This window comes from Antrostomus carolinensis, unplaced genomic scaffold (assembly GCF_000700745.2).
Source record: "Antrostomus carolinensis isolate BGI_N321 unplaced genomic scaffold, ASM70074v2 scaffold19581, whole genome shotgun sequence".
Lineage (NCBI taxonomy): Eukaryota > Metazoa > Chordata > Aves > Caprimulgiformes > Caprimulgidae > Antrostomus > Antrostomus carolinensis.
In genome coordinates, this window is record NW_010295038.1 from 30,784 (window position 1) to 47,251 (window position 16,468).

The 16,468-nt window shown below is 38.3% G+C and overlaps 1 protein-coding gene across 1 annotated transcript in view; it reads right to left on the minus strand.

Annotated features, from left to right (window-relative positions):
* Window positions 1-575: 575 nt before the first annotated feature.
* Window positions 576-16,468, minus strand: part of LOC104532604 (amyloid-beta A4 precursor protein-binding family A member 2) — a 16,444-nt gene continuing 551 nt past the window's right edge. The window contains exons 2-6 of the mRNA XM_029087441.1: window positions 12,728-12,907; window positions 10,677-10,889; window positions 9,756-9,875; window positions 3,314-3,454; window positions 576-1,870 (exon numbers count right to left, since the gene is read on the minus strand). Of these exons, the coding sequence (XP_028943274.1) occupies window positions 1,799-1,870; window positions 3,314-3,454; window positions 9,756-9,875; window positions 10,677-10,889; window positions 12,728-12,907 (726 nt within the window). The 3' untranslated portion in view covers window positions 576-1,798. The remainder of the gene's footprint in view (window positions 1,871-3,313; window positions 3,455-9,755; window positions 9,876-10,676; window positions 10,890-12,727; window positions 12,908-16,468) is intronic.

The following is a 16,468-nucleotide window of genomic DNA, read 5'->3' on the forward strand; positions in this document are numbered from 1 at the left end:
ATTTGATTACCAGCATAAATACAGGTCTGCCAGCAACGTCTTACAGTGCAAGCTTCATCCTGACTCCCTCAGAGGAAATTGGAAAGGCCTTAAACAAAAGGCTCACATAAAGAACCTACCACAGGCTGACGTTTCAGGGTTTTAATTTTTTGGTTTTTTTTTTTTTTTCAGCACTGCTTGCCAATAGCATTAATTTCCATTTGAGGTTTAATCATATACTGGTTTCATTTGTGTCACTCTGAGCTGGGCGGACATCATGTGAAAAGGTCACAAAGGAACGTAGCTGAAGAGGGGTAGTTTAAGTTTTACAGAACCATCCATTTTAATGTATCTTAATTATAGCATGCTTCTATATTGATGTGAGGTCACAGTGACAGCCAGTGCCAACAAGGTATGCTACTTGAAAGCATCTACTCTCAAGATTAATAATGATACACAAATTCCTAATTCAAGAGATTAATTCCTTTTTAAAAAAATAGTCTGTGACCTTTGCAACTGCACTTAGATGAAGAATTAAATTATCTACTTGGATTTTGTTATTATGTAAACTTACACAACAAACAGAAAAAGCAAGCTTCCTTTATTATTTCAGATTTATTAGTGATAGTAGGTTAATTCTTTCCTAAGGTCAGTTGCATGCAACACACTACTTGAAGTACAGTCATCTAAAGCTCTTTAGTTACTGCATGGTAAGGCTTCTTAAGTCACAGTGTATTTTCTTCAAGGCCTTGGCCAAAAAAAAAAATCTAGATGAAAAGTTACACCAATTAACATTTATCTCATATGGAATACATCTTTACTACTAGGTTTTTTTATCTACACACATTCTAATACTGCTGATGGTGCTAGGTTATTTGTCAAAACGATTTACATTCAGAACACATTGCCTTAGGAATAAGAATGCTTTATAAAAGACAGAAACAGGTAAGCATGGCTTTCCCATTTTGAGCCAATATAAACAAAAAGGTAATATGCAAAAATTAAAGAAAAAAAAAACCCAGCCCAACACATACATTACACAACCTGTGCAATAAGTTATCTATGAAATAACTCTGTTAAATCATAAAAATCACAAGCATTAAAAATAAATATGTATCTAAATAAATATTTTGATTTTAATCTTGTGGCAATTATTCTTTATTTAGCATATGAAACACTTGTTACATGTTTATGTTCACACCTTGCCAAACAGGTTACACTTGTCATAACAATACCAAGTACTACAGTGGTTTTCTTTACATTAAAATCTAAAAGTTTTAACTGCACACATTCCTTTCCACTGAAATACCATCTATTTGGCACCAGTTTTGAAATTCTGCAAAGCCATCAGTATTGGACCACTTGATGGGACTGGGATTTTTTTTTAAACTTGAGGCAGCTGTAACTTTCTCTAATTGCTTCTCTTTGCCATTCCCTGCAGTCTCATTCATCAAAATATTCACATTCACCGTGTTATCAAACAAGACAGACATACATACATCACTCCACATAAAGGTTACAAAGAAATATGTTTTAAGTTTTATGAGAAAAGAGTTTATAAGATGTTGCAAAATACTTAAATGTTTTACAAAGGTTTTTGTCAGTGATTATTGTCCTTGACCATCCTTCTCATCGCTTTTTGGCAAAGAAATAAAAAGGAAGGAGAGAAAAGGCAGAGACACCTGTCTGTTCCTTGTTTCAGAGTCCTCAGGTCAGCTTCAAAGCCTTTCATTCTTACAAAATACAAAATTCTCTTCAGCTATGAGGGCTTCAGCTTTGATGGAATCATTTAGTTATTTTGCCGCAAGAGAGTCGCATGCTAGATGTACAGGGGTGTCTCTTGTCCGGTCAGAAGCCTGAACATGGCAGCTGGCATAGTCTTCATGTGAATCTGTCAATTGATTTACACAGGAATTAACAGAGTTGTTACTAGTTTAAAAGAATCCATAAGGCCCAATCTGTCTTTCCCTGTGGTGTAAGTGCATTTGTTGTCCTGGCTTCTATAGAAGTGAATGTTATCAGAGGTTCAGAGCTCTCTGGTTCTAACAAGCTGGTTTGCTGTCTTTGCCTTTTTTGTGTGGTTTTTAAATGAAAACAACAGGATGCAACATCATATAGCTAAAAAGACACCCAAGCATTTTCTGTTGTTATACCCTGCTCCAATTACAGCCCTTAAAAAAGAAGCAGACCCAAACCTTTCTGAAAATTCATTCTGCTCTTCTGGTATTAACTGAACTTAGATTTTTTTTTTTTTTTCCCCTTACATCTTCCTTCCCTGTAGGACTGACATTTTGTACATATTTTCTCCTAATTGGAGTAGGGTCTTCTGACAACTAAACTTGGACTTTATCACCTGATATTTAAATGGCAGTAAAGAGTTTGGTGGAACAGGTTCTCTCCTGGCTGGTGTATTTAAGATCTTTCTGCAAGGAGTACTGTGGTAAGTGCCAGAGGAATTTTACAGACTAACAGGATGAAAGGCATCAGATAATCAGAGTTGTATCAGAAACGTAGTAACAGCTATCGGACAATGCAAGAGAAAGGAATTACTAACTGGTAATACAGACCCTCGCCAGCCATATGGTGCCTTGATATCTTGGTCTCTTCATGCTGGAAAAACGTTTCATACTGTCCTCACGTGTTTAGTGAGATGTAATGTAGCAAAGAGGTACCATAAAGGCATGGAGGTTCTACTGAAGTCTACAGCTTGGTTCATGCCAACTCTGTATTATTTTTCAGGTATCATTTTCCACAGGAAAACAAGTTATCTTTGATTTTGGCAAAGGAACTAGTGGAAGATCTGGCCAGGGTCATGTATGATACTACCACTAAATTCAGTAGGTATTTTGATAAACTGGAGGATCTTGTTCTTTCATTGCTGATTTCTCTAAAAGTACTGGAGAAAGATGTCTTAACTTATTCCCAAGGTAAGTTGGAAATGTTCAGTGGAAATTAAATTCTTAAAATACATACAAATTTGAATCTCTCGGCTCTTGGAATATTAATTTTTTTCTGTGGCAGATGCTGTAGCAATAAGCCAAGAGACACTTTCATAGCTAACATGCTTGTACAATTTCTTCCCTTAATTGATTTATGTAATTCAAACTGTAGGTTGAAGGTTCAGAATCATACCAGGAACTCTTGAAAATGAGTGGAAAAATGCAGTGAATGTGCACCTAATTGTTCAAAAAATTTCTGTGAATTGTTTGTTGATAGTCCTCAACTCCAGTTTACTGAGGTGGTGGTTTTAATACTACGTTAAGACACTCTTTTCAACTGAAAAATATGTTCTTTCAACAGTTTTAATTCCTTGATCAAGTATTTGTTTCCTTACCTCTCCCACTGAATTAGATAATGCTTGTACTATCTTCTCATGAGCAGTAGCAACAACACTTTGTCCATTGATCTCAATAATACGATGTCCTACTCTTACCCCTCCCCTCTCAGCTATTCCACCGCGCATCAAGCTGCAAATCTGCCAAGAGAAAGCAAAGTTTATTAAAGCTTAGAAATGCCATAATGTAGCAGTTACTAGGGTTTAATACATAATAATGAGTGGTGACACCATAAGGATTCCAGAAGATATTGTAGAAAGTCTTAAGCAATACTGTGAGTTTTTAAATGTTGGGGGTTTTTCCCAAGATTTGTGCAAGTTACGATTTTTATTTTCATTCTCATGGGTTGGGGACATATAAATAACTAACACATTGATCCAGGTAGCAGCCATTCAAAAAAGTGGACTTAGAGGGAAGAGAGAAGTTTTATGTACTGTTGGGATATGAGAAGAAAGTGGTTTTTAAGTATTTTTGACCGTGCCACCTGCACTGTTTCTGCAAACTACCACATTATTCTTTCTGAATAATGGGAAACAAGAAGTGCTAAAGTAAAAATTAATCTACAACAGCAATTTTTTTCACATTCATGGAGAAAAAACAACAACAAAAAAGATACAAAGCATAATCCTTAACCCTGCACAAACGCTAGTTCAGGCTGAAGGAAAGGATGATGCCATATAGACATTTTATATTGAAAGCTGGCAATCTGTCAGAATGGTCACAAAGGAAAGATATATGTCAGAGATGTAAAGAAGAAATTTTTTATGATTAAGGTGGTGAGACACTGGAAGAGGCTGCCCAGAGAAGTTGTGGAGGCCCCATCCCTAGAAGTGTACAAGATCAGACTGGATGGGGCTTTGAGCAACCTAATCTGGTGGATGTGGATGATGTCCTTGCCCATGGCAGGGAGGTAAGACTAGATGATCTTTAAAGGTCTCTTCCACCCAGATCATTCTATGAGTCTATGAAATGTGCAAATTCTGTTTCTTTCTATAGGCTGTTTTCAGCATAGTGAAGTATGACTTGTTTCCTGTGCCTCTCTGCAGGTTGGAAAAGGGCACTCTGCTCTCCAGAGCCACTGCTTTTCTCCATGTTTTACAGCGCTGCTGGCCATAGGGAGTTTAGGATGAAGAAGGCAAGTCAGGCCACAGTTTCAACTGGCAGCTGGAGGTACAAGTAAAGAACCAGGCACAAGTTTTGACTTCTATGCCCCCTAAAATAGGGGAATAATTCTATGAGAAAAGCTGCATTCACCAGGCATAGTCCCAGCAGACACTGCTACTCTGAGGTTGCAACATGCATGGTGTACAGACAGAAAGAAAAGTCTCAGTCCAGTATGGGGAATTTAAAAGAATGCTTCCTCCTCAGCAACAGGTATCTGTGCTACAACAGGGCCCTCCCTGGCAGACTAGACAGCTGTATATTAGATAGACATTGTTAGTAAATGATTTCAGAAGACTAAGCTCACGCAGCGCATAAGGCAGAGAATGTATAGCTTGAATCTCTTTGAATCTCTGGAACTGTGCAGAGCGTAGCAGTGCTGAGACTTACCTTTTGTTTACTGAGAAAAACCTTGGAGGAAAAGAAATGAGTGCTAGAGCATCCAATGATGAGCCCGTTTCTGCAGTTACTGTCAATGGTTAGATTCATATGCCAAGAATTGTTATTTACTGAGATCTGGTCATTTGCTCAGAGCTAAATACCAGTAGGATAAGATGTGGCTTGTGTCCCAGTGAGTTTGTAATCTAATTCAGAAACTGTGTGTGGGGAAATGGCCAAGCTGGAATATATTAAAAGTGAAACATTGTCTGTGGTTGACTAGGATCTTTTCCGTATGACACTAACAGCTTCCTTTAAGTTCCTCTTCACAAATAACAATGCTATAAAAAATGAAATCCCTTCTTACCCAAAGTTCAGGTTGTCTGATACAAGGAGCAAAAGTATACAGTTATTCTTTGTTTATAAAAAGCCTTTCTCAGTTTTCTGAAAAAAAGACTTTCTCCTGTAAGGAGACTTATCTTCCACCACACTGTCATCAGTGGCTGAATTTTGCCTACTGTGGTTCATAAACTATGATATGGATAGAGGCACCATCAAAGGACCCTTCAAAGAATTGCATCTTGAATTTCAGCCACATACAATATAGTGTTTTGCAGGTAGTCTACCTTCTAATCATATAGCTATACTACATAGATCTTATCTTTTATAGAAAGCTGCTCAATTCAACTCACTGTTAGAATAACAGTTTGCTCCTTGCTGTTGGGGATTCTGTGTGGTAATCTGAAAGGACAAAAAGCAGAATGTGCCAAAAGAAACCCTGTAAATATATTTTTCACAGTATAAAAGAAAATCTAGAGACAGTAGAGCCAGCTGAAATAAAAGCTTTCAGTGCAAATGGAAATGTGACCTCTCACCCCACTGGCATAAAGGAAGAGATAATGGCTTGCATATCTGTCCACAGCACCTTTCATTGTGTGGCTCTCAAAGCACTTTTAATTCCATCAGTGAATTTCTTCCTTCTAACAACCTCAGACATAGGAAGCAGTCTCTTATCTTCATTCAAGAATGTGATCCCTCTCGAGGGAAGGCAGTCAGCTTCCTTTTTATAAGCATTAACTATTTTAATGAAGTAGAAAAAGAAACAGACACAGAGCCCAAGTGGCTCTGCTTAGCCTCACAGATGCTGTTAAGCTAGAGGCAGCAGACATGTAAAGAAATATGCTTTACTTGAAGGACACATTTAAGTGGCTCCTATATTTTTAAGTGTCTGACTCAAAGCAACTTCTAAGACTTTTATCTCCAGCCAGTGGAGCTATGGCAGATTAGGCCGGCAAAGTTTAAGCTGAGCAGTACTACTAGGTAAATATGATTCTATTCAGCCAGGATTGTTTCGCTTGCTATACTGGCTGAACATGGTGACAGCTGTAACATTATTAAATAAAGCATGATGGATGCGGATCTTGTAAGTTAGAGACTATACTCTACTTATAAATAAAGGTGTAAACCATTCTGGTTCAGTCCATTCAGCTGTTACAGATTCTGCAATGTCTCAGACAAGGTGCAGTAAATCAGATGTGAAGCTTCAGTGGCTTCACAATCAGTTTTATTGCAACTGTCCATTATGTAGCAAAACATTAAGGATAGAACAGAGCAAGGCAAACTGTTTGTTCTGTGTAATGCCTTAAATATAATCTATTAAACCAGGTTTCTCCTCATCTCACTCCTATATTACTCTGTTTAAACCCTGTATATTTTTCCCCAGACAGTTTAAATAAATATAAACAAAGGCAAGAAAAAAAGGTAAAACTTAACAGAACTAAGAGTTTATTCTAGTTTGATGGTATTTTTTAGATAGAATTGTGCTAGGCTAGTGATGGGGTAGATACACTTCTTGGAGAACATAACATGTCTGAGCTCTGAGATATAGACTGAGAAGTGGTGCATTAGCGGTAAAAATACAACTGGTAATAGATTTGTCATAATCTAGGAAACAAGATAATGATGTGACACAAGAGGATTACTTGTATTTAAATATCATAATTTTTACAAGTGTAGCATAATGATTTTCAGAAGGTGTCTGATAGGTCACCTTATATTCACCTCCCCATCAAACAACATTCATACTTGTTTCATACGTACGCACAGTCTTTCTTCTCTTAGCGTTTTACAGTCCAAATTTTAGATTCCTTTTATAAATATGCAATGAAACTATATCAGTAGTTTTCAAGAGCCATGAAGAATATTTGCATCGTTAGTGGAAGAGGAATTTTGCAAAATTAACACTCTAATTCATATTGTTGTGCTGTTCCCAAACTGAAACTTCCAAAGGCTGGCACTACTAGTGCTCTGTGAAACACAACTGCAGGCTTTGCGTTAATTAAACTATACAGGATACACAAAGAAAATGGTCACCTGTAGCAGCCCAGCTTCTGCATCCTCCTGATACCCTATGCAAGCAAAACCCAGCTCAGGTAATACTTCTGTGTGTTCAGGTTGTTTATGGGCTATTCACTAATGTAATAGCTGTTCATCCTGCACAGATGAGATAGGCAGGGTGAAAAGGAACCACTGCAGAACTGCTATCAGAAGAGGCACAGAAATAAGTACCAGCTGCACGCATAATGAGGTAATGGCATAGCAGTAGGACACATGTAATTATACGCCTTCTGGCAAGCCATTTATTTCTTCACTGCGCTAATGCTGAGCCAACAAAGAATAAGGAGGTTATTTCTGAATCCTGTCATAATTTGTAACTATGCTGGCAATTACAAAACGGCTTTTCAAAAGTGCAAACTAACAGAGAGATGTACTTTGCTGTTTCATATTTTCAAATGTTAAATGAAGTAAGAGAAAGTTTATCTGAGGAAGGACTTACCAGCCCAGCAGCCTAACAAAAGATGTTAATCCTTCCTTTTTTGTTCATTGGCTTTCATATTCAAACACAGAGTATTCATAAATGAAATGTATTACAAGGCTTTCTTTTTTTAGTTATCTGAGAGGGATTTTTATGCTGAGTTTGCTCAATCTGATACTGGATATCATCTAAATGTTGCTCATATAACTGGAATTTATTATGACCATGCAGTGTGGTGAATATGACAAATGACCAGTAGATGGAGTGAGCACGCTGTGAACTAAACAGGCTCCAATTATGTAGAAGATTATTAGCTGGGACAAGGTAAATAGATTATCTCTCAGACTCCGTAAGTGCCTCTGTCCATGTGAGGTCATGATATGCTGCTTCTAATCTACCTTGGCCTGATTCTTTTCCCCAGTCCTGACCCAACCCCCACCAATGCTGTGACAGGCCTCCTAAAAGATGTGATAAACACATCATAGTACTACTGCTCGTTGTTCACTAAATATGTTTTCCTGTTTTTATCATAGCACCAGCTGAACATACTAGATTTACAGAGGACAGCAATTAGGAAATAAGTCAGTGCCTTATACAGCATTATATGCTGTTCTCGGCACCCTCTCTGAGATCCTGTAAAACCAGATCCTATCCCTTTCATCCTCTTTATACCAAGACTTGGGATGTGCTATCAGAGTGAACTACCAGCAGTAACCATACCCATTTAACATACACATACAGGTGGGTGCAAGGGGATTAAGCACAGGCAAAGGAAGACAGAAATATACCACACAGCTGATTTTTCAGTATTTTTTTACAGACCTCTCTCTACTCAAGTAAAGTGTCAGAGCATTAATCCCAAACATGACAAATACTTTTACACCTCTGCTTCTAAAGGATGTCAGCCTGGGGTAGGTATCGCTTCAGAGTGCTTCCAGCTGGACCAAGGCTTGTAGCGGTGTTCTTTATACCAGTCTCTGCCATGACCACAATGTGGTATGTGATCTTAGGTAGGAACACTTAAAACTTAGGTGCAATCTTAACTTAGCGATGGCTAGCAGAGCTGAAAATCCACTAATGAGCCATCTGTTTGCTAAAGCACAGCAAGACCCATAAACCATACCCTGTAGAGTTACCTGCTACTCTTCCAAGGGTGGCAAACAGAAATCTGGCAACTTCAATCGATGAGTTTCACAGAACAGGGGACCAGAGCCCACAGTCCTTTGTGATGTGGTTTTCTGCGTGAGCAGCCTGATTATTTTTTTTTCCTAGACTGGAGGAAGAGGAGATGGTGATGTTTCTGCACTACAGACAGTCCCTAATGCTAGTATCAGCCCCCAGAAAGGCCAGGTGACTACCTGAACTAGTTGTTTTGGGAGTTTGCTTTGGAAAGGTATTGGAGAATGGCTTGGGAAGGAAGAACTACAAGAGGAGGACCCTGAACCACACTGGGTAAGTGTTACCTGCCACATTCATTCTCCTGTTTGCTGCTGTTACTGCAGGGAAACTGCAGCATGCAAAGAAGGGATACCTGTGCCACAACCCATACAATTACTTGTAGCGAGAGGTGGTTAGTTTTAACTAGAGGAGCTCACAGTTACATTCCCTTGCCTGCTACCATGTGATCCAAATAAATTTTGCACAGTGCAAGAAAAATGAAAGTCTTAGTGAGTGTATGCTGAAATTTAAAAAAGAAAAACAGGATCAGAGCTAAGGTGAGAATGTTAGAATTGTAAAAACTTGTTTCAGCATAACTGTTCTCCTTGTAACTCTGGCATACTAATGACAGAGTTACACGTGAATTAGCTGATCCACATATTGCATCAGACAATCTGGACTATAAATCTTGTGTCTGTTTTATGGAGGAAAATCCCTCAAGAATGGCAGTACTTGTTCTCCTGGTGTTGTACATTTGCATTCTATTACTCAAAGATGCGATTATAAGGTTTTGATTAATTAAGGGATCACAGTACAGTACAAAAAGTAAGGTCATGGGCAAGTATTTTTTCAGTACTTCAGTGTGTTTCTTCAAAGAAAAAAAAAGGAAAAAAACAGAACTGAAACAATCACTGAATGCATAAACTTACAATTCCATTCTGTACGCTGAAGCCCAGCTGGTATTTTAAGTCTGGCCGTTTTATGAGGACAGTAGTAACAGGAGGACAGCTGACGATGTTCAGTTTGACTTGTGTCTGATTCTTGAGACCCTGTAACATAGTCCAAAAGTTAATATTTCTGAAATGGATCTTAATTTGCACTTTCATTAGTCATTTCCTAATTGCAAGAGTGTAAAACAGCTGATTTAAGAAAGAACAGCTAGAGTTAATAGAAATCTGTTGTTAACTTAGAGATATGTATCTCCTTCGTAAGTTGTTTGGCCCAACAAAAGGTACCAAAATTTTGCCTTTAATTACTATAGAAACTTAAGAAAGTTTCAAGAAAAACTGAAACTGACCACTGCTTGCCCTTTAGCAGCATCTAGCTAATTAATCTCCTCCTGCTGCTGCTGCTCTTGGTAAATCTGTACAGACGTTAGATTTCATCTCGGTGATTAAAGATAATATATTCTGATATTCCATAATGTCTGGGGAGTCTTCATAAACTCACTTGATCTATCCTGTGCTCTACCAGCCTCCATCCATTTCATCTACAAGGAGCCCAAAGCAGCATAATAGGTTTTAATCCTCAGATTTTAATTTAGAGGCTGTGGGGAAGCCTGTAACTGTGAAGATAGCTAAGTAACTTAATTTAGGCAGATTTTTCATACGTGGCCTCGTTTGTTATAGTTCAGCAACAAAGCTGCAGTCAAATTCTCCAGCCCTAAATTTCTGTACATTATCACCCTTGAATCTCTAATTCTACTTTTGTTAATGACAGATTCCTTCTCCCCTCCCCCCTCCCAGTAATATGAAAAATTGTATCTGCTGGAAGTCTACAGGGTTGCTTGTCAGAATATTATATCTCTGTGGTCTTACAATCTACAACATGTAGTTGTAAGTTTCAGGTACCTTTATGATCCCTTGGCATGTTGCAAGAGGTAGACCAACTAAGCTGGTTCCATTAATGGACATAATTTGGTCTCCAATACTTAGTTTTCCTGAACGGGCTGCAGGGCCTCCATTCATCATGTTAGCCAGGATAACAGTGGGTAGAATGGATCCCCATCCAGATTCCACAATCACTACCCCAAGAATTTCTCCCTTCTGTTTTTCTAGCTGGAGCTGCAATAAAAAATAAAAAATTTAAAAAATCCACACCACATTTTTTGCTTTGATTTATCTTCAATTTGAGCACTAGCATATCAGTTGTTCCTGAATAACACCTACAAATTACAAAAATAATTCTGTTCTTTGCCATCAGGTAGTAGCATGACTTCAAAAACGCTTAAAACTGACTAACACATACTTTTCAGGGGTATCCTGCACTTGTTTGTTGAAGGTTGTATAGGTCCTTATAATAAGCAAAAACCTAACACATTGGTTAACTCTATAGATCTAGTGAATGAATGCAAAAGAAGTATTTATCCTTGGAGCCTGGAAGCTAGGGGAGGCTGTAACATTTTGTGGCTAAGGCAATGCCTGGTACACAGGCTTGAGTTGAGCTCTGCTTCTGCAATCACTACTCTTGATCTCAGGATTTGTCTTATTTTCAGGCAAGGATCTCTTGATTATTACTGTTGTTACTATTATTATTAACACTTTTTAATGTACTTGTGCCTAGCATGTTAATCTAAGATCCCTGATGTGCTGATATAATGCAAATGACTACTCCTCAAATATGGTGATGTTAACTGTTCAGTAATCATAGCGTATCTAACTTTTACAGAAGGGGAGTAAGAGTTTAAATAAAGAATATACTCTTTAACAAAATACTGGGAATTATTTTCTTTCAAATGTGGAAGGACAGGGACATCCATACTTAGGGGAATCACGAAGGCCAGCTGACTTTTGTTGAAGCTGTCTGTAAAGGCTTTGAGCCAACCAGTATGCCCCAATTCTGTCATTGTTCCAATATTCATAAACCAATTGGAAACAAAGGTGCCAGAAAAATAATGACTTTTCTAATCACTTTGAAATGTGACATATTTGTATTTTTCTGTTCCAATTCCAAGTTAAATTAAGATTTGTTCAAGTGAACGTTCCCTTGTTTGCTATAAGAGAAATACTTTGTCATGCTTGTATGCATATGAAAACACTCTTTTGATATCTAGTGACTGCAGACATGTAAAACTACACATCAAATCATAACTTTTCTCTCTGCAGGTATAGGTGAATACACATGCTGCACAAAAGAACCTGTAATGCTACAAAAAAAGTAGTATAAGTAGGAAAGCTGTGACTGGAGGATTAAGAAATTTGCAGTTCATCTCAAAGTATTGCTTTAGGACTCAGCATAGAAACTCTGACCTTTGGAACATGGGCCAAATCCCAGTCACACTGCAGCAATACAAGACAAAGCAGAATCTGGTTTGGAATGCTTGGTGTTATGGTGACTTTGGTATGAAATGTAAAATGTGAAACATATGGCTGTTGTACAGAAAGAATCCACTACACCCAAAATCAAATTTAAATAGTTACACTTATGTAATTTGGAGCACTTAGGGGAAATTCTTGCATTTCCATGCATTATGTGTGGAATTCCATTTCACATGGCAGTTTTGCTGGTGTTCTTGAGAAACTGGCCTGCTCAGTGCATCCTGGATGCATGGTCTTTGTATCTTTTAAGTAAGAAATCACTTACAACATGCATTAAAATAGATTGTCATTCCTTTCTGTATCAGTACATTGGTAAAGCATAAAAACACCTTACATTGTGTACTGTGAATAGCACAGAGCTTATCTATGTCACATGTGAATGTATTTTATTACTGTTTTGATCAATGGAAGCAGAAAAAGCCTGAAAATGAAGAGAAGAGATTCTAAACACTTATAAAGCTGCTTTTAGTAGCACAGTACTGATGAAGCAACACATCTTGAGACATAAAGTCATCCTTAAAATGCCAAAAGATATTTCCATGAGAATTATGTTCCTCTGAAATGAAATTCCAAAACTAATTTACCTCTTTGCAGTTTTCTGAATTGGAAAAGTGTATGAGATCATCATTGTACATCTCTTGGGTATTGATGATGTCACTGTATTCTTTCTGACTGAGATCTTCTGGGTTAATTCCATTGGCTCTTAAAAACTCTTGGTAAGCCACACTAAAAGCCTGACCAATTGACTGAGCTATCAGCTGTGCCTAGAATGTAGAACAAAACACAGCTCAGAAAAAGGACTGATAAACAGTTTTCCACTGAAACCATAAGAAACAAGAGAGAGATTGGATTTTAACACAGAGTCATAATAAAGGATCCTGCAAAGTTGTTATGTTAGCGTGGATATAAGGTCACTTTAAAGTCAGTTTTACAGAAAGAATCCATTACAACCAAAATCAGTTCTTCCCACCCCCTTGCATCCTGCCTATGTGTTATCTGGCTGCGGTTGTGCCCACTGCAGAGAAAAAGGACGGCTCTCCCTTCCCTAGGTGCTCAGGGGAGCCTGCTCCCCACACCTCCTCCTCCTCCTCATCCTGCAGGTTTTTATATCGTGCATTGGAAGGGGTTGTCCAGGGCAGTGGTGGAGTCCCAATCCCTGGAGGGATTGAAGAGTTGTGTAGACATAGTGCTGAGGGACATGGGTTAGTCGGGGACTTGTCAGTGCGAGGTTCATGATTGGACTCGATGATCTTAAAGGTCTTTTCCAATCGAGGCGATTCTGTGATTCTGAAACTGTAAACTCCATTTAAAAACCCTGCTGATCTCCTTTCATCAGTATGTTGCAGTAGCAAGCAGCCATATGCTATTTATGTACTCGTTCCAGTAAACACTGGAGAGTACTGGCTTTGTACCAATATGGAACAGAGCTTACAGAAAAGACTGTCACAAACTCAGCTTCTGATCCCAGTATATTTGCAGGAGCGGCAAGATAACGGATGCTCTGCTAGCACACGCCTTCACAGATATGAATGCGCTGATGATTTTGGTTGTCATGTCACCTGCTGCTTCTCCACCTTGGTTTTATAGGACTGAAAAAACTGCTTCAACAAAACCATCTGCTCTCCTGTTACTGCCACAATACCTGTCCCATATTCCCAGCAAACCAGTAATAGCCCTACTTACCCACTGTACATCTACAACAGCTATTCCCATTAACACCTTGACTAGCAATGTCAGGGATGCGTTCAAGAATGCAGCCAGAGCCGTGATTTGTGCTTGTTAATGTTAAGAACAGCTCTTCAAAATCCTCTGTGTCTTTATGAATTTTTGGATCACTAAATGTGCATGCATTTTACTACAGTACACAAAAAAGGTGACTTCCCATTACAGTGGGCTGTGTTGTGAGTACAATTAATGAAACATTACAGTGCCTGGTATTTGGATGTGTCAGAAATAGAGATTAGGAAGAAATCTACAGAAACCTACAATGATAATGATTAAACTAACAACTTTGCACATTCAGCCCACTGCAAAAGCCAACGAATTAAAGAATTATTGAACAGCAGTAAAATTTACTTTCTTGTTCCACTAGATGGCCCTGAAACACAAGAGAAACAGAGGTAGCGATAAGTAGTAGTCAACCTCCCCACACTTCAATTTTTAAAAATTTTCCTATTCTCAGTTTACTGCAGCTTACAGGAGAACGCCACGTTGAGTTTCATATATTTGTGGTTTTCAGGTACTGTGTTCTGTCATTAGGGAATATGAGTCACTCCCAATGATCTGAGGAGGAGTTAATTCCGTCTTACAACATAATTCCTAAAAATATTACTAATCAAACCTATAAAAGTATTCTGGAAATGCAACACACTTCTTAGACAGTAGGTACAAGCCAAAGGCATTATGAATACATAGGGTATTCTGGACAACGTAGTAAAGCTAAGTCTTCTTGCAGTCTACTGATCAGATACAGAGTGTTTTCTTTGATGCTAAAAGGTGGTTTTCTTATTTAATTGTGCTGCAGTACACAAAAGCACCAATCTGCTTGACAGGAAAATGATTTTAGAAAATCAAGGACATAATTAGCCTAGCCAGTCACGAATCCTTCCTCCATCTTTTACAACATCTTTTTAAATCTTATCAATATACCAAGAGGTTTGTAGCAGTATGTTAGTACAGAGATCATCAAGAATGTTTTTACATTGTTCCATTATTAAAGATTATCACCAGCCCTTATTGACTTCTTTTTTCTATCTTTAGTGCCATTGCTTTCTCTGCAGTCCTTTGATTTTGCCTCCATTCTGCATTCTCAAAACAAACATGTCTAGATGTCATATTCTATTACTGATAGTAACAGCCAGTTCCCGCATCTTAATTTCATTTATATCTCCAAGTTTTTATGAATGTTAATGAAAGTCTTCAGCTTTACATACAACTTTGAGAAAATGTAATTAAGTTGCTTGAAAAGGTCACCCCAGCAAAGCAGTGGCAGAGCTGAGACACTGGGTCTGAGAACGATCCCAGTCTAGTACTCTAACCTTTAGACAATACCATTTCTCTTTAATGGCTTTAAAATAATGAAAAATACTGCTTAGCTCAAAAAATATGCAAGCTGTGAGTTATGACTGTCTGAATGGAAGAACTCAATTCTTTTATAATTGGTATGACAGAAATTATATTTAAAGCTGTTCCTGTATAATGACGGTCAGGAATGTTTAGTACTGTCCATTACTAATACTGGTATCTCAACTGTCAAGTTAGAAATAGATAACAAATTTTGATTTTTCTGTTTTACTAGCTTGGTATTTTTTTACAGAATGTTTTAGGTTGAAGTCCCCTGGTCTGCCACTTCAGACACAAATATCTATTTTGCTACAAAAGCAGTCCTGGATGTACAGTAGCAAGGTTATCTTTTGCCCCAAGAGGTAAGGGCACGGTGCGCCAGCACTTTTCAGAGGGGTGAAACAGGATGCAGCAGAGATGTACAGAACTCTTTTGCAAGCACTACTTCTGCAGTCCTATTTTGAGAATGGCTCTGAGTTCTTTCATCTCTTGGTATTTCAGATGCAAGTGAAAATCAGAACCTAAATTCTGAAGTGGTCTCTCCCTTTTTAAACAGAATTTTAACAAAAAGTGGCTTAGGGCTAATGTGGCATTGGACAGGAGGTTCCGCTTAAACTTGAGAAAAAACTACTTTACAGTGAGGGTGACAGAGCACTGGAACAGGCTGCCCAGGGGGGTTGTGGAGTCTCCTTCTCTGGAGACATTCAAGACCCGCCTGGATGCCTTCCTGTGTAATTTCGTTTAGGTTCCTGCTCCGGCAGGGGGATTGGACTAGATGATCTTTCGAGGTCCCTTCCAATCCCCAACATTCTGTGATTCTGTGATCTTGTGGCATAAAATGACTGCAATTATGCTTTCTTTTGTATAGATGTTCTGAGAGAGTAGCGAGTGAGTTTTTCCTAACGTTTTACTTAAGAATTGCTGAACCCTTCTGGCCTTGAAGAATTGCTATACATAGAGAGAACGAAACTTTCTTGGCTCTATTACATTATATTAAAATTGTAATTAGTAATATTTGCTAGGGATGAAAAAAGAGAATTGAAAAATAAACAGCTGAATGTATTCTTAAACATCAAAGGATCAAGTCGCATGTTTTGAGAGTACGTATACCAACTACAGGTAAGTAAGCCACAAGGGAATACGGCCCACCAAGTTGGTAGATGGTCTCAACAATTTGGCTTCAGTTTGAAAGAGGTCCAGAATGGTTCCACCTCATTGCCAAGTGTCTGGAGGCTTATGTGTGTCATTATGTGCCAACCTGC